This window comes from Ahaetulla prasina, chromosome 5 (assembly GCF_028640845.1).
Source record: "Ahaetulla prasina isolate Xishuangbanna chromosome 5, ASM2864084v1, whole genome shotgun sequence".
Classification (NCBI taxonomy): domain Eukaryota; kingdom Metazoa; phylum Chordata; class Lepidosauria; order Squamata; family Colubridae; genus Ahaetulla; species Ahaetulla prasina.
In genome coordinates, this window is record NC_080543.1 from 5,427,571 (window position 1) to 5,449,793 (window position 22,223).

Below are 22,223 nucleotides of genomic sequence, written 5' to 3' on the forward strand. Positions count from 1 at the left end.
GGGGCACAAAGGGAAACCCAGAAGAGGGGGACACGAGAGGGTCACCCAGAAGAGGGGGAGACAAAGGCCCAGGGATACCCAGAAGAGGGGGAGGCCCAGGAAGGGGCACAAAGGAAACCCAGAAGAGGGGACACAGGGAGGGACACCCAGAAGAGGGGAGACTTAGGAAAAGGGGGGGTACATAGGTCCAGGAACATCCAGGAAGAGGGGGACAAACGGGAGGGTCTCCCAGAAGAGGGGGACACAACAGCCCAGGGACACCCAGGAAGAGGGGGACACACTGGAGGGACACCCAGAAGAGGGGGAGACCCAGGAAAAGGGGGGCACAAAGACTTAGGGACACCCAGGAAGAGGGGATAAACAGGGTAGGGTCGCCCAGAAGAGGGGGACACTTATGACCAAGGAAAGCCAGAATAAGCAGCTACACAGGACCAGGGGCACCCAAGAAGAGGGGGAGACCCAGGAAAAGGGGGCACAAAGAGTTAGGGACACCCAAGAAGAGGGGGATACACTGGAGGGACACCCAGAAGAGGGGGAGACCCAGGACCAGGGAAAGCCAGAATAAGGGGATACACAGGACCAGAGGCACCCAAGAAGAAGGGGACACACAGCAGAGAGTCGCCCAGAAGAGGGGGACACAACGGCCCAGGGACATCCTAGGGAGGGTCCCTCAGGAAGAGGGGGGCACCCAGGGCAACACTGGGATCAAGGCTGCATGCGGATGGCTCTCTTCCCACCAGTTGCTAAAGCCCGGCTGTTGGGAGGAATCCACCTGGCGCAAGTGGCCGAGGCTGGATCCAGACTGAGGCCTAGCGAGGCCAACATCCTGGCTCAAGTGGGAGTGGATGCCGGGGGCATTTGGAAAGAGAGCAAGTTAGCTTCCCACCAGATCCTTAGACGTTTCATAATTGGCCCAGTTCATTGGCTTTTTATGCCAAAAGGATGGATCAGGGAAATGTTGGGCTCAGTTTTCATAAAATGAGGATCCCCCCTCTTTATGGAGCTGTTTTCCCTGTGCAGGTAGTCCTCGACTTATAACAATTCATTTAATGACCGTTCCAAGTTACAACAGCACTTGAAAAAAAATGTGAGTTACGACCGTTTTTCCACACGTACGGCCGTTGCCCCCTGGTCACAGGATCAATATTCAGATGCTGATTCATACTTACGACCGTTGGTGTATCCCCAGGGTCCTGTGACCCCGTCCCCCTTTTGTGACCTTCTGACAAAAGACGATGGGGAAGCCAGATTAACTTAACAACTGTGGCAAGAAAGGGTGTAAAAATGGACCCAAATTCACTTAATGAATATCTCACTTAACAACAGGAGTTTTTGAGCTGGACTGTGGTCATAAGTCGAGGACAACCTGTAATGGAAAATGCCTTCAAAATACAGATTGGCTGATTATTAAATATCTGGCAGTTCTAACCCGTGGGCAGGGAGCAATAAATTTACACCCCTCTAAAAATAAAAATAAGGGACCTGGTGGCTCAGGGACTAGGACGTTGAGCTTGTCGATCGAAAGGTCGACAGTTCGGCGGTTCGAATCCCTATTGCTGCCGTGTAACGAGGTGAGCTCCCGTGACTTGTTCCAGCTTCTGCCAACCTAGCAGTTCAAAAGCACGTAAAAATGCAAGTAGAAAAAATAGGGACCACCTTCAATGGGAAGGGAACAGTGTTCCGTGCGCCTTTGGCATTGAGTCATGCCGGCCACATGACCACAGAGACGTCTTCGGACAGCGCTGGCTCTTCGGCTTTGAAACGGAGATGAGCACCGCCCCCTAGAGTCGGGAACGACTAGCACGTATGTGCGAGGGGAACTTTTACCTTTACTAAAAATAATTGTTTTTTGATTTGATGCCACCAGGGAAAGACCTGTCTCTCCAAAATTACAATTTAGAGGGGATTACAAATTAAGCGCTGGCTATTTTTTTGAGAAAAATCAGTGCAAGTTGTCCTTTGCCCTCCATCGTTTGGAAACATGACAATAGATTATTTTTTAAAAAGAAAAAAGAAAAGGGGGGGGGAATGAGCGAAAGAGCAATTGGCAAGGTTTCTGGCGCAAACCAGGATAGTGATGAAAAAAAAAATGATGAAATTTGCATTGCAATGTCATGTCACAAATCCAGAATTTGCAACAGTGGATCTAAGGATAAATGAAGTGACAGGTTGCGCGGTGGATATCGTGAGGCATGGAAGAGACACACACCCACATGCGCAGATAAAGTTTGCAGCTCCTAGTAATGCAAAATGCACCGAGAATTGGGAATGGGAAGAGAGAAAAAACGGGAGAAAACGGAATAAAAAATAATATTAATGGGCTAAAATTAAGAGCCACTTTTGGTGTAGTAAAGTACTCGCCTAGAAACCAGGAGACGGCAAGTTCTAGTCCTGCCTTAGGCATGAAAGCCAGCCGGGTGACTTTGGGCCAATCACCAGGAGACTGTGAGTTCTAGTTCCACATCAGGCATGAAAGCCAGCCGGGTGACTTTGGGCCAATCACCAGGAGACTGTGAGTTCTAGTTCTGCCTTAACCACGAAAGCTGGCTGGCTTTCAATTTGATTCTTAAAATGTGTCTATGAGTCCCAGGAAAGATGCAGCTGCTTTAAAGAGCTGCAACTGTTAGTGTTGTCCACACCCCTGTATTCTCCGAAATACCGTGTTTCCCCAAAATAAGACTCTGTCTTATTTTATTTTTTTTGAACCCTGAAATAAGCGCTTGGCCTTATTTCCATGCACTCAAAAGCCTGATTGGGCTTATTATCAGGGGGTGTCTTATTTTGGGGGTATCTTTTCTCCTTCAACTCTAAAGGGTGGCTGCATCTTACATTGTAAATTTGATCAGCAGTCTTACTTTTTTATTAACTTATTAGATTTTTATTCCCTTTTTTCTCCACTTTATAAATAACTCAAGGTAGTTAGCAACCATACTGATAGATAGATAGATAGATAGATAGATAGATAGATAGATAGATAGATAGATAGATAGACAGACAGACAGACAGACAGACAGACAGACAGACAGACAGACATAGACAGACAGACACAGTAGATGATAGATAGATAGATAGAGATAGATAGATAGACAGACAAAGACAGACACAGTAGATAGATAGATAGATAGACAGACAGACAGACACAGACAGACAGACAGTAGATAGATGATAGATAGATAAATGATAGATAGATAGATAGAGATAGATAGATAGATAAATAGACAGACAGACACAGTAGATGAGAGAGAGAGAGAGAGAGAGAGAGAGAGAGAGAGAGAGAGATAGACAGACACAGACAGACACAGTAGATGATAGATAGATAGAGATAGATAGATAGATAAATAGACAGACAGACAGTAGATGAGAGATAGAGAGATAGATAGAGAGATAGATAGACAGACACAGACAGACACAGTAGATAGATAGATAGATAGATAGATAGATAGATAGATAGATAGATAGATAGATAGATGATAGATAGGCAGACAGACACAGTAGATAGATGATAGATAGATAGACAGACAGACAGACACAGACAGACACAGAGATAGATAGATGATAGATAGATAGATAGATAGATAGATAGATAGATAGATAGATAGATAGATAGATAGATAGATAGATAGATAGATAGATGGATAGACAGACAGACAAACAGACAAACAGACCGACAGACACAGTAGATAGATAGACAGACAGACAGATAGAAAGACTTTATTGTCACTTTGAATATACACTAATTGGCATACATTAAAATGAAATTTCGTTCTATACAGCTCTCAAAGGGTCACCACCTCCAATATACACTTTTTTTTTTTTGAAGTTTGGAAGGGTTTTGCGAAATAGTTGGTTGGCTTGAGTCCGTGGTTGGCAGAGAGCCTTCAGGACAAGATGCCACGTCTATATTCTTCCCCTTTTCATTGTGGGGCAATAATTGTGGCTGCTTCCCAGTTGGCTTGTGGGTCCCTCCAGGATCCGTGCCACTGAGGCTTTGGGTAAAAGAGCGATTTTAAAACTGGTTATGTACAGTATGTCATCATGCTGGACGGGGGCTGGGAGTGAAGTCAGCTTAGGTGGGTGGCTGGACGGGAGGGCCCAAGGTCTACAACACCCTGCAGGTCCCAAAGGCTGAAAGGTCAGCTCAGGATAGGAAGACAGGATAGCTCTTTGCTGCAAGGAACTTAACCTTCACATAGCAGAAATGATTTATGGAAGGGAAGGGAAGGAATATGGTAGGGTAGGGTAGAAGAGGAGAGGAGAAGAGAAGAGAAGAGAAGAGAAAGAATAGGGCAGGGTAGAGAAGGGTAGGGTAGGGTAGAAGAAGAGAAGAGAAGAGAAAGAATATGGGAGGGGAGGAGAGAAGAGAAGGAGTAGGGGAGGGGAGGAGAGAAGAGAGGAGAGGAGAAGGAATATTGGAGGGGAGAAGAAAAGAGAAAGAATGTGGTAGGGGAGGGGAGAGGAGAAGAAGAGAAGAGAAGGAACATGGGAGGGGAGAAGGAAGAGAAGAGAAGAGAAAGAATATGGGAGGGGAGGGGAGAAGAAGAGAAGAGAAGGAATAGGGTAGGGTAGGGTAGGGAAGAGAAGAGAGAGAGAGAATATGGGAGGAGAAGAGAAGAGAAAGAATGTGGGAGGAGGGAGGAGAAGAAGAGAAGAGAGAAGGAATAGAGTAGGGTAGGGTAGGATAGAAAAGAGAAGAGAGAAGAGGAGAAGAGAGAATATGGGAGGGAGAAGAGAAAGAATGTGGTAGGGAGGGAGAGGAGAAGAGAAGAGAAGGAATATGGGAGGGGAGGGGAGAAGAAGAGAAGAGAAGAGAAGGAATAGATAGGGTAGGGTAAAAAAGAGAAGAGAAGAGAAGAGAGAATATGGGAGGGAGAAGAGAAGAGAAAGAATGTGGGAGGGAGGGAGGAGAAGAAGAGAAGAGAAGGAATATGGGAGGAGGAGAAGAAGAGAAGGAATATGGTAGGCGAGAAGAGAAGAAAAGAGAAGAGAAGAGAAAGAATATGGGAGGGGAGGAGAGAAGAGAAGAGAAGGAATATGGGAGGGGAGAGGAGAAGAGAAGGAGTAGGGTAGGGTAGTAGAGGAGAGGAGAGGAGAAGAGAAGAGAAGAGATATGGGAGGGAGGGAGAGAGAGAAGGAATAGGGTAGGGTAGGGTAGGGAAGGGTAGGGTAGAAGAAGAGAGAAGGAATATTGGAGGAGAAGAGAGAGAAGAGAAGAAGAGAAGAGAAGAGAAGGAACATGGGAGGAGAAGGAATATGGGAGGGAGGAGAGAGAGAAGAGAGAAGGAATATGGTAGGGGAGAGGAGAAGAGAAGGAATAGAGTAGGGTAGGGTAGAAGAGGAGAGGAGAAGAGAAAAGAGAAGAGAAGAGATATGGGAGGGGAGAAGAGAAAGAATGTGGTAGGGGAGGGGAGGAGAAGAAGAGAAGAGAAGGAATATGGGAGGGGAGAAGGAAGAGAAGAGAAGAAGAGAGAGGAGAGAAGAGAGAAGGAATAGGGTAGGGTAGGGAAGGGTAGGGAGAAGAGAGAGAGAAGAAGAGAGAAGGAGTAGGGTAGGGAAGAGAAGAGGAGAGAGAGAGAAGAGAAGAGATATGGGAGGAGAAGAGAAAGAATGTGGTAGGGAGGGAGGAGAAGAGAGAAGAGAAGGAATATGGGAGGGAGAAGAGAGAGAAGAGAAAGAGGGGGGGGGGGGAGGGGAGAAGAAGAGAAGGAATAGGGTAGGGTAGGGAAGGGTAGGGGAGAAGAGAAGAGAAGGAATATGGTAGGCAAGAAGAGAAGAAGAGAAGAGAAGAGAAGAGAAGGAATATGGGAGGGGAGAGGAGAAGAGAAGGAGTAGGGTAGGGTAGAAGAGGAGAGGAGAGGAGAAGAGAAGAGAAGAGATATGGGAGGGGAGAAGAGAAAGAATGGTAGGGAGGGAGAGGAGAAGAGAAGAGAAGGAATATGGGAGGGGAGAAGGAAGAGAAGAGAAAGAAGAGGGGAGGGGAGGGGAGAAGAAGAGAAGGAATAGGGTAGGGTAGGGAAGGGTAGGGGAGAAGAGAAGAGAAGGAATATGGTAGGGGAGAAGGAAGAGAAGAGAAAGAAGAGGGAAGGGTAGGGTAGGGTAGAACAGGAGAGGAGAGGAGAAGAGAAGAGAAGAGATATGGGAGGGGAGAAGAGAAAGAATGTGGTAGGGGAGGGGAGGGGAGAAGAAGAGAAGAGAAGAGAAGAGAAGAGAAGAGAAGAGAACCTGGAAGGGACCTTGGAGGTCTTCTAGTCCAACCACCTGCTTAGTCAGGAAACCTTTTACCAAAGAGACAAATTTATATACAGGGAGTCATTGACTTCCAACCGCAACTGAACCCAAAACTTCCATTGCTAAGCGAGACATTTGTTGAGTGAGTTTTGTCCCATTTTACGACCATTCTTGCCACCGTTGTTAAATGAATCCCTGCAGTTGCCAAGTTAGTAACAAGGCAATCTCACTTCCCCATGGACTTTGCTTGTCAGAAGGTCACAAAAGGGGATCACACACAGGACCCTGGGACACTGCAGCCGTCATAAATGCGAGTCAGTTGCCATGCGTGTTTACTATTGATCACGGGACCATGGGGCAACGGTCGTAAGCGTGAAAAACGGTCGTAAGTCATTTTTTCCCCAGTGCCGTTGTAACTTTCAACGGTCACTAAGCAAAACCATTGGAAGTCGAGAACTACCTGTAATGCAAATCTAGCTGGATGATTTAATGCAGCATTTTTCGATCTCGGGAACTTGAAGATGGGTGGACTTCAACTCCCAGAATTCCCCAGCCAGCACACTGACTGGAGAATTCTGGGAGTTGAAGTCCATCCATCTTAGCTGAGGAGGATTGTGGGAGGCTACACATATAATGCACATTGAATGCACCGTTTCTCAATCTTAGCCTACTTGAAGATGGAACGCTGGCTGGGGGATTCTGGGAATTGCAATCCCCAAATTTTAAAGTTGCCAAGGTTGAGGTAAAACTGCCTTAGCCTTTTCGTCTGGCTTCTTCACTTTTTCCTACAAAATGGTGATGAAAAGATGAAAAAATTCTTCACTTTTCCCTACAAAATGGTGATGAAAAGATGAAAAAATTCTTCACTTTTTCCTACAAAATGGTGATGAAAAGATGAAAAAAATGAAAAGACTATTTCAGCTTCAATCACAATATTACAAGAGCAAAAAATAGATTCAAGCTAAATGTCAACCGCTTTAAACTTGATTGCAGAAAATATGACTTCTGTAACAGAGTTGTTAATGCTTGGAATACACTACCTGACTCCATAGTCTCTACTCAAAACCCCAAAATCTTGAACCAAAAACTGTCTACTACTGACCTCACCCCATTCCTAAGAGGACTATAAGGGGCGTGCATAAGCGCACAATAGTGCCTACCGTTCCTGTCCTATTGTTCCCTTCATTATGTCAAATTAATATAGTTGATGCATATTTTTTTTACTTATATATATATATTCTTCAAGATATGTTGTTTTATCTATGACAATTGTTTGTGTATACTGTTGTGACAAAAAGAAATTTAAAAAAAAGATGAATCTGTTCAAAAGGATATTGAGTGGTGTTGTCTTTTTTCATTTCTCAGTCCGACTTGTTTTGTATTTAGCTTGTCTATCTTGAGTTCCAGGTTCTATATATTTTAATCGGAGTGCAAATTCCAGACTCAATTAACTGTCGTAAGTGGAGAAATACCTTATGACTTACGAGTTATTCTTAGCATTGGCGTGATAATTTGATAACTGATAGAAGTGAATATTTGTTGCTCGGGTTTGAACTGAGAGGGTCCTTGGTACTCTCTGAGCTTGGTGGTTTCCTTGCAGATGTTTCATCACCAAGCTAGGTAACCTTTACCTTTAACAGATTAACAGAGTTGGAAGGGACCTTACAGGTCATCTAGTCCAACCCCCCACTCAAGCAGGAGACTCATCAGCTGCACTCCCTACTGGCACTTATGATATTACTTGGTTTGGTAATGAAAATGTCTGCAAGAAAACCAACAAGCTCAGAAACCACCGAGGACCCCACAGTCCTCCTCTTCCTCTTCCTCTTCCTCTTCCTCTTCTTCTTCCTCTTCCTCTTCTTCTCCTCCTCCTCTCTGCAAATCCCACTCCTTACTAACACTGATAATGTTACCTAGTTTGGTAATGAAACGTCTGCAAAAAACTGACTAAGCTCAGAGAACACCAAGGGCACACACACCGCAGTCGTCGTTGTCCTCCTCCTCCTCCTTCTCATCTCTGCAAACCGTACTCCTTAATAACACTGATAATGTTACCAAGTTTGGTAATGAAACGTCTGCAAGAAAAGCACCAAGTTTATAGTGCACCAGGGCAGGGACCCCTCCTTTATTGGTATTGCTCGAAACCTTGAGAGCTGGGCAATATGTAAATAAAATTGGAGAAAATCTATTCATTCATCAATTCATATTCAAAACAAAAATAATTGCTAACAACCTGCCTTCCATTGAGGACCTGTATACTACACGAATCAAAAAGAGGGCTGTGAAAATATTTACAGACCCCTCGCATCCTGGACATAAACTGTTTCAACTCCCACCCTCAAAACGACGCTATAGAGCACTGCACAACAGAACAACTAGACATAAGAACAGTTTTTCCCCAAAGGCCATCACTCTGCTAAACAAATAATTCCCTCAACACTGTCAAACCATTTACTAGATCTGCATTACTATTAATCTTCTCATCGTTCCCATCACCCATCTCCTCCCACTTATGACTGTATGACTGTAACGTTGCTGGTATCCTTATGATTTATATGGACTGTTTCCTAATATGATTTGATTGCTTATTTGTAGCCTATGACTATCATTAAGTGTTGTCCCTTATGATTCTTGACAAATGTATCTTTTCTTTTATGTACACTGAGCGCGTATGCACCAAGACAAATTCCTTGTGTGTCCAATCACACTTGGCCAATAAAAAATTCTATTCTATTCTATTCTATTCTATTCCATTCCATTCCATTCCATTCCATTCCATTAATTCTATTCTATTCTATTCTATTCTATTCCATTCCATTCCATTCCATTCCATTCCATTAATTCAATTCAATTATATTCTATTCTATCCTATTCCATTCCATTCCATTCCATTCCATTAATTCTATTCTATTCTGTTCTATTCTATGTGGTCCCTAGGGTTGAACAATGACTTATTGAGTCATAATTGGGGATGAAACGCCAGAGAAGACGCCTAGAGAGTTCTTGGAGGTCCAGCCATTCAGAGGCTGATCGGACACTAGTTAGATCCTATACTAGGACCTACCTAGTGGCACTGAGGGAAGCGAGGCGTTGCTACGCCTCCTCCCTCATTGCATCGGCAGATAACCGCCCAGCTGCCCTGTTTCGGGTGACCCGCTCCCTCCTTCACCAGGGGGAGCGGGATGACCCGTTGCAGGGACGTGCTGAGGAGTTTAACGGTTATCTATACCAGTGATTCCCAAACTGTGAGCCGCGGCTCCCCAGGGAGCCGCGCTATCGTCATGGGGGCGCCGCGGAATATCTGCGCCCGCTGGGTCCGGCGCTGATGCGCCATTTCTGGGGCGTCTGGTGCGCATGCGCAGTTGCAGGTCGGATTTCCGGGGGAGCCGCGGGCGCGTCTGGTGCGCATGCGCAGTTGCAGGTCGGATTTCCGGGGGAGCCGCGGGTGAAAAAGATTGGGAACCTCTGATCTATACGATAAAATCGTTCAGCTTCGGGACGGTCTGGACCAAAATTGTGGCGATTCGGACGGGGCGTCTGAGGGCGGTCTTGGTGATATTGTCTGGGATGAGTTTGACCCTGTGGCTCCCGAGGACATGGACAGGTTGCTGGGTAGATTGAATGCCACCACGTGTTTACTGGACCCGTGCCCCTCCTGGCTGGTGCTGGCCACTCAGGAGTTGACACGAGGCTGGCTCCAGGGGATTACGAGCGCTTCCTTGTTGGAGGGAGTCTTTCCGGCCGCCTTGAAAGAGGCGGTGGTGAGGCCCCTCCTCAAGAAGCCTTCCCTGGACCCGGCTGTTTTAGGTAATTATCGTCCGGTCTCCAACCTTCGCTTCGCGGCGAAGGTTGTAGAGAGTATGGTGGCATATCAGTTTCCCCTGCACCTGGAGGAAACTGTCTATCTAGACCCGTTCCAGTCCGGCTTCCAGCCTGGTTACAGCACTGAGACGGCTTTGGTCGCGTTGGTGGATGATCTCTGGAGGGCCAGGGATAGGGGTTGTTCCTCTGCCCTGGTCCTATTAGACCTCTCAGCGGCTTTCGATACCATCGACCATGGTATCCTGCTGCGCCGGTTGGAGGGATTGGGAGTGAGAGGCACCGCTATCGGTGGTTCTCCTCCTATCTCTCCGACCGTCGCAGACGGTGTTGACGGGGGCAGAGGTCGCCCGCGCGCCTCACTTGTGGGGTGCCGCAGGGCCGATTCTCTCGCCTTCTGTTCAACATCTATATGAAGCCGCTGGGTGAGATCATCAGTGGCTTCGTGTGAGGTACCAGCTGTAGGCTGATGACACCCAGCTGTACTTTTCACACGGGCCACCCCAATGAAGCTATCAAGTGCTGTCCCGGTGTTTGGAAGCCGTACGGGTCTGGATGGGGAGAAACAGGCTCAAGCTCAATCCCTCCAAGACGGAGTGGCTGTGGATGCCGGCATCCCGGTACAGTCAGCTGAGTCCACGGCTGACTGTTGGGAGCGAGTCATTGGCCCCGATGGAGAGGGTGCGCAACTTGGGCGTTCTCCTGGATGAACGGCTGTCTTTTGAAGACCACCTGACGGCCGTCTCCAGGAGAGCTTTCCACCAGGTTCGCCTGGTGCGCCAGTTGCGCCCCTTTCTAGACCGGGATGCCTTGTGCACAGTCACCACGCCTTGTGACGTCCCGCCTGGATTACTGCAATGCTCTCTACATGGGGCTCCCCTTGAGGGGCATCCGGAGGCTTCAGTTAGTCCAGAATGCAGCTGCGCGGGTGATAGAGGGAGCCCCTCGTGGCTCCCGTGTGACACCTATCCTGCGCAGGCTGCACTGGCTACCTGTGGCCTTCTGGGTGCACTTCAAGGTGTTGGTGAACGTCTTCAAAGCGCTCCATGGCATAGGGCCGGGCTATTTACGGGACCGCCTGCTGCTACCGAATACCTCTCACCGACCCGTGCGCTCTCACAGAGAGGGACTCTCAGGGTGCCGTCGGTAGCGACAGTGTCGCCTGGCGACGCCCAGGAAGGGCCTTCTGTGGGGCTCCCGCCTCTGGAACGAACTCCCCAGGACTCACAACTTCCGGACCTCCGAACCCTTCGTCGCGAGCTCAAAACTCACTTATTCATCTGCGCTGGACTGGGTTAGTTTTAAATTTATGGGTTTTTAATGGGTTTTTATCCTAAATTTTTAATCTTGGCCAATTTAATAAGTTTTTTTAATTGTATTTTAATCGTATTTATATTGTATTATTGTGTATTTTTTACCTGGCTGTGAACCGCCCTGAGTCCTTCGGGAGAAGGGCGGTATAAAAATTTAAATAATAATAATAATAATAATTAGACAAAATCTGGGTTCCATTTACACAAGACACTCAACTGACTTTACATTTAATAGTGTGCGCTGTGCTTGCATAAGAACCTTGCCCTGGGCTCCCTTAAACCCTGGTTTATTCATTCAGTTCCAATTTTCTAAATTGGAAAATTACAGAGCCACAAATTAATCACAGAGGGATGGGGTTGCACAGGAAACTAGGTTTCAAACATATCTGGTTAGTTTCTAGCATATTGTAGAGCTGAAGAGGCTTCTTGGATGAGAAGCGAAACGTCTTCGGGGGAAAAACCAGGAAGTCCAGTTGCCCATTGAAAAAAAAGGCACCTTTGGGACAGCTAATGTACCTGGATGATGGACAATCTCCATAGACCCAAGTCTTAAAAGTTGACAAGTTTGGAGAACCCTACTCTAAATCAGGGCAAAGCTGGCTGAGGAACTCTGGGAGTTGAAGTCCACGAGTCTTAAAGTTGCCAAGATTGGAGACCCCTGTTCTAAATGATTGTGCAATGTAGGATGAAGGCCGTCGCAAAACCACAAACAGAGGTCACCCAGAAATGAGCTTCTCAACCATGTCCTAATCCACCTTCTCTTGATTCAGAAGAGATCCCCCTGGAGACGTTATTGCAGAAAAATTGCTTCACCCGAGGGCTTTGGGGATCCGACGTCCCGGCATTTGCAAAACGTTTAAAACTAGCAGGAGAAAAATGGGAGGGGGGATTTTTTTATTATTTTTTAAAAAAAATTTGACAAGAAGACCGGACTGGAGGGAGGCAGCCTTTGGTTTCATTAAAACGGGTCAAGGAAAAGACACCAGACAGTGATAATTTTCATGTCCTTGGGGACTCAGATCCAAGCTGGGCTAAAATCTGCAGTTATTTTTACCAATATCTCTGCATTTGGAAACATGGGGGGTGGGCGCCTCCACAGAATTTGAATTGCTACCGATTGCTAAAAGTTTACGAAAGTTTCGATAGAGCAACTATTTCTAATTTTGGAAAGGGAGTGAATTTGCGCCCAGATTTAGAATAGAATAAAATAGAACTTTTATTGGCCAAGTGTGATTGGACACACAAGGAATTTGTCTTGGTGCATACGCTCTCAGTGTATATAAAGGACAAGATACCTTCATCAAGGTACAACATTTACAACACAAATGATGGTCATAGGGTACAATTTAACACTTAACGGTACAACACTTAATGATAATCATAGGGTACAAATAAGCAATCAGGATTTCAGACCTTAATAAAATAAATCATTGGAGCAAAAGTAAGAACTGAAATAGGTTTCGCCGTTACATTTTTAAAATGTATAGAGGTAGCCAGAAGTGGTATTCAGCCGGTTCGCACCGGTTTGGATGAACCGGTAATGGCGACCTGCAGGAGATCTCGCCTGGGCCTGCCCACTTGCCCAGGCACAATCCTGTCCCATTGTTGTAGTCCGCCAGCAGCCTGCGGAGCTGGCAACGGAGTCGGACAGCGATGAGGCTGGGGAGGACAATGGGCCAGCCCTGGAGGCTGGGGAAGGCCCAGATGAGGGCTCTGCGCCGGAGGCAGAGGTGTGGCCAGGGCCATCGGGGAGTGATGTGCGGACTCCAGAGCCTCCAGAGACTGACAGTAGTGAGGCAGAGGAACAGGAGGCGCCTGTTCCTAATGCATGCATGAGAAGAGCTGCCAGAAGGCAAGAGCAGCTCAAGCAAAGAGGACAACTCTGAAGTAGGGCCAAGAGATGATTGGCCCCTCCCATAAGGCTTAAAAGACCAGCAATGGCTGTTGGGCTCTTTGTTGGAAAACAATGTTGATAGACTTGTTTCTTGTCTTGCTGTATTTATTACTTGTCCGCGTCTTCTGCTTCTGAACTTTTGTCAAGAAAAGCCTTTGGCAGTTTGCCTAATTAGACCAAGGTGGGTGATAAGACCGAAGAATTGTGTTCTGAAGAATTTGCTGTGATTTAGTTTGGATGATGCTGAGAATGAGTTAATTCTCAGCTGTTCTAATAAAGTCTGTTTGTTTTTGAACTTATTGCGTTTAATACTACCTACTTGGGTCTGGCTCACAACACCTACATCGCTGTGTTTTTGATACCACAGATATGTGCGGACGGCATGCGGGGACAAATTATTGTGTTTTGTGACTCACATTTCCGATGCTGGGCGATCCGGTGGTAAAATTATATGAAACCCACCTCTGCAAGTAGTCCTCGATTTACGACCACTTCCGGGGCTGGAATTTGGGCTGGATCAATCCTGATCCGATTTTTAAATTTTTGTAGTGGGGGGGTTTAAACAAATGGAGTCTCCAATGGGTGTTTTATGCCTTCCCCCCCCCCCCAAAAAAAAAATTCAGCAAAAACTGCTGTTCTGGTTTTGAAGTGGGGGGGAACCCTCAGGATTACAGATAGTCCTTGACTTACAAGAGCTCATTTAATGACCGTTCGAAGTTACGACAGCACTGAAAAAAGGGCGCGTCTGACCATTTTTCACACTTAGAATAGAATAGAATAGAATAGAATTTTTTATTGGCCAAGTGTGATTGGACACACAAGGAATTTGTCTTGGTGAATAAGCTCTCAGTGTACATAAAAGAAAAGATAAGAAAAGACTTATGACCTTTGTACCACCCCCCCCCACGCTCCCGTGGTCAAAATCCAGACGTTTGGCCATTGATTCATACTTACGACCATCGCCGTGTCCCAAGATCACGTGATTCCCCTTTTGTGACCTTCTGACCAAGCCAAAACCAATGGGGAAGCCAGAGTCACTTAACAACCGTGTTGCTGGCTCATCGACCAGAAAGGTCGTAAAACGGGGCAAAACGCATTTGAACAAATGTCTCGCTTAACAGACATTTCGGGCTGGATTGCGGTCATATAATTATCTTATTTAGCCCCCCCACCCGCCTCTCCCCTCCAGAGATTTCTTGGGGTCAGGTGAAGTTGGGAAGAATCTCAGAAGTGGGACAAAGGTCTACGCCAGGTTTCTGGAAAAGGGGAGCCATAAAACCCAACAGATAGAAAGGTGAAATTGGTACAAATCGGAGATTGCAAACATACCCTCTGGAACGCTGCAGAGCAGAAATTGTCTCTTCCCGCCCGTGGGTTTTATCTGAATAAGCGGTGCAGAAATTGCTCCTTTGAGATAGAGAAGGTTAAAGGGCTTAAGTTTAAGACGGTGAAACGGTCAGACTGGAGAGGCGCGGAGGGACCCAGATTCTAGCCCAGCGGTTCTCAACCTTTATAGTGCTGCGACCCCTTTAATACAATTCCCCACGATGTGGCGACCCCTTTAATACAATTCCCCACGATGTGGCGACCCCTTTAATACAATTCCCCACGATGTGGCGACCCCAACCGTAAAATTATTTTCGTCTTGAATTTATCGCGCCCGAAGCCGTATTGGCTAGCGATCTGAACTGCTTGCGATTGCCTTGAGGACGGAGGCATTAAAGCGGAGACTCCTCCCCTATTAAGTTTATCGCGCCTGAAGCCAGATTAGGCTAGCGATTGGGAGCGATTGCAGCTGGCTTGAGAGGGAGACATCAGAGCAAAGATTTCTCTCTTTTTTAATTCATCGCGCCTGAAGCCGAATTCGGCTAGTGATTTGAAGAGCCTGCGGCTGGCTTGTGGAGTCAACCATTGGAGCGCGATTCTTCGACTCGCAAGTATACTTCCCGTATTTCCGATGGTCTTAGGCGATCCCTGGCAAATCGTCATTCAACACCCCCCCAACGGGGTCGCGACCCACAGGTTGAGAACCGCTGTATCTAGCCAGTCTCTTAGCCGCCAGGAGCGGCTGCAAGTGTTACAACTGTCGCGTTTGCAACGGGGAAGCAAAGGTCTGGACGGGAACAGCCTCCCTGCAGACTGTCTGGGTTGCCAAACTGTACAGTGAAGGCCTAAAGGGCAGGTTTATGTGTAAGGTCGGGACGGGACCCGCCCCTTTGGACTGTGGTCCGTGTTTATTGCAGCAGGCCAGAAAGCAGCTAAAAATAACAGGAGACGAGAACGTTTGCAGCTCAGGGTTGAACTGTGGGGGTCCTTGGTGCTCTTTGAGCTGGGTGGGTTTGTTGCAGACGTTTCATTACCTGATGAGGTAACATCTTCAGTGCTGGGGGGAAAGGGGGTTTGTGGAGAGGAGGAGGAGGAGGAGGGGTCCTTGATGCTCTCTGAGCTTGGTTGTTTCCTTGCAGGCGTTTCATGACCCAACTAGGTAACATCTTCAGTGCTAGGAGGGAGTAGGGTTTTGGAAGGAGGAGGAGGAGAAGGATTGTGGCAATGGATAGACTTAAACTCCCAATACTCTCTGACCAGAACATGTGGACTTCAACTCCCAGAATTCCCTGGCCAGAATGCCTGGACTTCAACTCCCACAACTCCCTGGCTAGAATGCCTGGACTTCAACTCCCACAATTCCATGGGCAGAATGCCTGGACTTCAACTCTCACAATTCCATGGCTAGAATGCCTGGACTTCAACTCCCAGGATTCCCTGGCCAGAATGCCTGGATTTCAACTCCCACAATTCCATGGCTAGAATGCCTGGACTTCAACTCCCAGGATTCCCTGGCTAGAATTGCCTGGACTTCAACTCCCAGGATTCCCTGGCTAGAATTGCCTGGACTTCAACTCCAGAATTCCCTGGGCAGAATGCCTGGACTTCAACTCCCACAATTCCACGGCTAGAATGCCTGGACTTCAACTTTCACAATTCCATGGCCAGAATGCCTGGACTTCAACTCCCAGAATTCCCTGGCCAGAATGCCTGGACTTCAACTCCCACAATTCCATGGGCAGAATGTCTGGACTTCAACTACCAGGATTCCCTGGCCAGTATATCTGGACTTCAACTAAACTCCCACAATTCCCTGGCCAGAATGCCTGGACTTCAACTCCCACAATTCCATGGCCAGAATGCCTGGACTTCAACTCCCACAATTCCATGGCTAATGAATAGCCCAGGGGTCTCAATGCTATTACATGACATGAGTCCACTCAGGTAGAACATAGAACAGAGAAGCCTAAGATTGGAGGTCTCCTAGTCCTGGCTTGGGAATTCTGGGAGTTGAAGTCATAAATTTTGAAGCATGGAATTCTGGGAGTTGAATTCCACATATCGTAAAGCATGCCACCTGGGAATTCTGGGAGTTGAAGTCCACATATCGTAAAACATGCCACCTAGGACTTCTGGGAATTGAAGTCCACATATCTTGAATCATGCTGGCTAGGGAATTGAAGCCCATGTATCGTAAGGCATGTTGTCCGGGAATTCTGGGAGTTGAAGTCCACACATCTTAAAGCATGCCACCTGGGAGTTCTGGGAGTTGAAGTCCACACAGCTTGACACAAGCTGGCTGGGAATTCTGGGAGTTGAAGTCCACACATCTTAAAGCATGCTGCCTGGGAATTCTGGGAGTTGAAGCATGCTGGCTGGGGAATTCTCGGATTTCTTAAAGGTGCCCAAAAGTTGAAAAACATTGCATTAGATTGATTCCCCATTGTATACAATTAGTTTCTGCTAATTTCCCTATTCCTCATTTTCTTCTAATTATTGTCCAATTCTTCTTGTTTGGACAACAATCTCCCCAGGTCAAAAATGTTCTTTTGAACTCAAAAACCTATTTTTAATCTTCACCCCTAGGAAAAAAAAAAAGGACCAATACAAAACAAGGACGACAGTCACTGGGGTAGGAAAACCATTCTTCTTATTCGATCTGTCACATCAAGATTCTTTTTCTTAGATAACTTTATTCGATCTTTTAAACAAGAGAGATAAACATTAACAGGAACCGAAAACTCAGAGGAAAAAAGCGAAGAACAAAAGGGTTACAAAGCTAAAAGTGCAGAAATAAACAGGAAAATATTTTAAAAAATGATTTCTGATGGTTTTTCCACAACACATGTAAATATTAGCTTCCATTAACCTCTTAATCTAAATTTCAAATATAGCTTTCATTTTTTTTTCTATTCTATTTCATCAGCAAATGCGTATTTCGTAATTTCGTTTTTTCCCCCCCTCTGTTTCACAAGGCAACTCCAAAAGGGGCTTCCAATCAGCATTAAAACGAATCTTTTCTCTAATCCAGGTGTGTTCAACTATGGCCCCTTTAATGACCTGTGGACTACAACTCCCAGAATTCCTGAGCTAGAATTTCCTTGGCTGGCTCAGGAATTCTGGGAGTTGAAGTCCACAGGTCGTATTGCACCGTCCCTTCTTCCATCGTGAGCCACATCAAAACTTTTGACCATTATGCATATAAAAGTCTCGCCACTGTTATCATATATATATGTGTGTGTGTGTGTATGTAGGTCTTTGGTTATTCGGGTTTTCTCCCACGTAAAATTGGAAGTGTCTTGGCGACGTTTCGACGAAGTCTCATTCGTCATCTTCAGGCTTCAGCTTCGTGCTTCTAGGAGCAATGTGTGATCGCAGCTGTTTCTTCCTTTTAACTGCTAGCAGGAAAGGAAGGAAACAAGGAAGAAACAGCTGCGATCACATTGCTCCTAGAAGCACAAAGCTGAAGCCTGAAGATGACGAATGAGACGTTGAATGCTAAGACATATTTACGTGAGAAAATCTAAGATCAGCTGAAACCTCAGAAAACAAATATGTGTGTGTGTGTGTGTTTTCTGAGGTTTTCGCGGGTGTTTGTATGTAGGTCTTTGGTTATTCGGGTTTTCTCCCACGTAAAGTTGGAAGTGTCTTGACGACTTTTCGATGAAGTCTCATTCGTCATCTTCAGGCTGGTGTTTACAGCTTTGAGCTTCTAGGAGCAATGTGTGTGTGTGTGTGTGTGTGTGTGTGTGTGTGTGTGTGTGTGTGTGTGTATTCTGAGGCTTTCGTGGGTGTTTGTTCGTGCTTCTAGGAGCAATGTGTGATCGCAGCTGTTTCTTCCTTTTAACTGCTAGTGGGGGTTTGAACTGATTGGTTGGGAGCTTGGCTGTGTTCTGATTGGGTGGAGGTGTGTTCTGATTGGTTGGGGGTTTGGCTGTGCTCTGATTGGATGGTGGGGTTGGCTGTGCTCTGATTGGATGGGGATGTGTTCTGCTTGGGTGGGGGGGCTTGGTTGTATATATATATATATGTAGGTCTTGGTGTATTCGGCTCTTTTCCCGTGTAAGATTGAAAGTATCTAGGCGACGTTTCAACGAGTCTCACTCATCATCTTCAGGCTGGTGCTTGTGCGAGCAAAGCGTGGTCGGAGCTGCCGTCTCTCTATAAATACTGGTGGGGAGGTGGGGAGTGCTGGCTTTGTTGCTGTAAGCAGATTGGTATATATATTAAAAATCTCTGTGAGGTTTTATTTTTTTTTCCAACGATTTGTCCATTGGCCCTAAAAAGAATATTTCCGGTTTCCATAGCAGATTCACTTGTCACTTGCGGCTTCGATGTTTTCGGTTCTTTGTCGCCAAAGTTCGTGGCTTTGGTGGGGGGGGGTCTCATATGAAAGAGAGATGCCTGTCTTCTGGCACGTTGTAATTCAATTTATGCTCCTCAAACAGTTTGCAGAGAGCCTCCAGGTATCTCTTATGGAGCTCATCAACTTCCTCTTGGCTGGGATTGTGTTTCTTTACCACCGGAAGGGGTTTCCCTACTGGAGTGGTCAAACAGGAAAAAAACAATTTAATTTCATTTCATTTAATTATTATACTCTTTTATTTTACTTTGTTTCATTTTATTATTCTGTTCTGTTCTATTCTTTTATTTTATTTTACTTTGTTTTATTTTATTATTCCATTCTATTCTACTCTATTCTTTATTTTATTTGACTTGACTTACTTTAACATAACGTAATAACAGACTTGGAAGGGACCTTGGAGATCTTCTAGTCCAACCCCCTGCCGAGGCAGGAAACCCTACACCATTTCAGACAAATGGCTATCCAACATTTTCTTAAAAATTTCCAGTTTCAACTTTACTTTATTATTTTCTTATATTTTGTTTTATTTTATTTTTTTTCTTTATTGTATTGACTTTATTTTATTTTGCTATTTTATTATTCTACCCTGTGTTGTTTATTTCATTTCTTATTTATTTTATTCTATATTTTATTTTACTTTACTATTTTACTTTAGTTTAATTGTATTTTATTTTATATTCTAGCTTATTTTAGTTATATAACAGTAACAGAATTGGAAGAGACCTTGGAGGTCATCTAGTCCATGCAGGAGACTTTTACTAGGGATTCGAACCGCTGAACTGCCGACCTTTCTGATCGACAAGCTCAGCGTCTTAGCCAGTCACTATTTTATTACTTTTATTTTATTTTATTACCTTTCATCAAAGGTGACTCTAAGCAGCTTACAGATATGGTTTAAAAGGCCCTACAGGTAGATCTTGACTTACAATAGTTCATTTACTGACCGTTCAGAGTTACAACAGCACCGACAAAAGTGACATGACCGTTTTTCACTCTTATGACCTCTGCAGCATTCTCACGGTCACGTGATTAAAATTCAAACACTTGGCCACTGGCATGTACTTACGACGGTTGCAGTATCCCGGGGTCACGTGATCCCCTTTTGTGATCTTCTGACACGCAAAGTCAACGGGGAAGCCCGATTCACTTTGCGGCCGTGTGACTAACTTAATCCATCAAATGGGGGGAGGGAACTCACTTTGTCTCGCTTAGCCACAGAAATGTTGAGCTCAATTGTAGCCGTAAGTCAAGGACTGGGCCTCTGGTGGCTCAGACTGCTAAAACAGTCTGTTATTAACACAGCTGCTTGCAATTACTGCAGGTTCTAGTCCCACCAGGCCCAAGGTTGACTCAGCCTCCCATCCTTTATAAGGTAGGTAAAATGAGGACCCAGATTGTTGGGGGCAATAAGTTGACTTTGTATATAATATACAAATGGATGAAGACTATTGCTTAACATAGTGTAAGCCGCCCTGAGTCTTCGGAGAAGGGCGGGATATAAATGCAAATTTTTTAAAAAAGGACTATTTTTAACGTAGCCTTAGCATATCCGGTTGTGTTTCCTTTCTCATCTACCAGGGAAGGCTAATAAGAGGCAACACAGAATAATCCTTTAAAGAAGGAAGAAGGTGTCCAGCAATCCATTCCTTATTCTACCTGCCTTGTCTTTCTGGATGCCACTGTAGGATGGTGGGTTTCAAAAAATTTTACTACCTGTTCTGTGGGTGTGGCTTAGTGGGCGTGACAGGGGAAGGAAACTGTAAAATCTCCATTCCCTCCCCAATCCAAGGGAAGGTTACTGCAAAATCCCCATTTCCTTCCGATCAGCTGGGACTCGGGAGGCAGAGAATAGATAGGGGCGGGGCCAGTCAGAATTTTTGCTACCGGTTCTATGGGTGTGGCTTGGTGGGTGTGGCTTGGTGGGCGTGGCAGGGGAAGGATACTGCAAAATCTCCATTCCCTCCCCAATCCAGGGGAAGGTTACTGCAAAATCCCCATTCCTCCCAATCCAGGGAAGGTTACTGCAAAATCTCCATTCCTCCCAATCCAAGGGAAGGATACTGCAAAATCTCCATTCCCTCCCCAATCCAGGGGAAGGTTACTGCAAAATCCCCATTTCCTTCCGATCAGCTGGGACTCGGGAGGCAGAGAATAGATGGGGGCGGGGCCAGTCAGAATTTTTACTACCGGTTCTCCGAGCCTGGGAAGCAGTGGTGGGTTGCCTCCGGTTTGGGCGAACCGGTAGTAAAACCGTCATCAGGAAGTTTCTGCGCATGCACACAAGTGAAGCAAGCACGCGCACGCAGTCCCATTGCAAACCGGTAGTAAAGGTAAGTAGAACCCACCCCTGGTTGTTTTCGCCCTCCCGGAGGCTCGAGGAAAGCCTTTGGAGCCCAGGGAGGGCAAAAATGCCCCCCTCCCGCCATGGTGCAGGCGGCTGACTAGGCCACGCCCACCATGGCCACGCCTATCCAGCAACCGGGCAGAGAACCCCTTTCTAAAAATTTTGAAGCCCACCCCTGCTGACAACAAATCAGAATACAAGCTCAAATCCAAAGCCCAACAGAGGGTATACATCTATCTATCTATCTATCTATCTCTCACCCGTTTTTGCCCAGGACCTCAAAAACCATGTGCTCCTGTCCACCATTAAACCATCTTTCCAAGCAGTCTCCATGTTTCCGGTTTCTTTCTCCCCACTTGGAACAGAACCCAGGTGGTCCTTTCTTCAAACACCCACCTAAGAAACGAGGACTTACCCACGGTGTAGATTGGCTTCCGGTACGGGATAAACCCAAAGGTGTATTGGAAGATCCCTCTGGCGTGGAAGAGGGGTAGGGAGATCCCCATGATCTTCTGCAAATGCTCTTGCGTCCATCTCAGCCACGATCCTTTGGGGTTTTCGACCTGGTCGAACAGCTCATTTTCTCCGAAGGAGAAGACGGGAACGAGCGGCGTCCTAGGAAAAGACAGAGAGAGAAAGAGAAAAAAGAAAGGAGAGATGGAACCGAACCGGCTGGGAGGAACAGAGGGAGGCTGGGTAGCTGCAAATATAGCGTTGTTCTCGACGTAACGACCACCGCTGAGCCCCCAAATTTCCGTGGCTGAGCGAGACAGCCGTTCAGTGAGTTTTGGCCCATTTTACGACCTTCCTTGCCACCGTGGTTAAGTCAGTCGCTGCAGGTGTTAATTTAGCAACCTGGTTGTTAAGCGAATCTGGCTTTCTCATCGACTTTGCTCGTCAGGATATGTCGCAAATGGGGATCACGTGACCCCAGTT

At 46.2% G+C, this 22,223-nt stretch overlaps 1 protein-coding gene across 1 annotated transcript in view; it reads right to left on the bottom strand.

Annotated features, from left to right (window-relative positions):
- Positions 1 to 18,323: 18,323 nt before the first annotated feature.
- MOGAT2 (monoacylglycerol O-acyltransferase 2) overlaps positions 18,324 to 22,223 on the bottom strand; it is a 34,736-nt gene continuing 30,836 nt past the window's right edge. Inside the window, exons 5-6 of the mRNA XM_058185461.1 lie at positions 21,703 to 21,902; positions 18,324 to 19,117 (exon numbers count right to left, since the gene is read on the bottom strand). Coding sequence (XP_058041444.1) covers positions 18,963 to 19,117; positions 21,703 to 21,902 — 355 coding nt within the window. The 3' untranslated portion in view covers positions 18,324 to 18,962. The remainder of the gene's footprint in view (positions 19,118 to 21,702; positions 21,903 to 22,223) is intronic.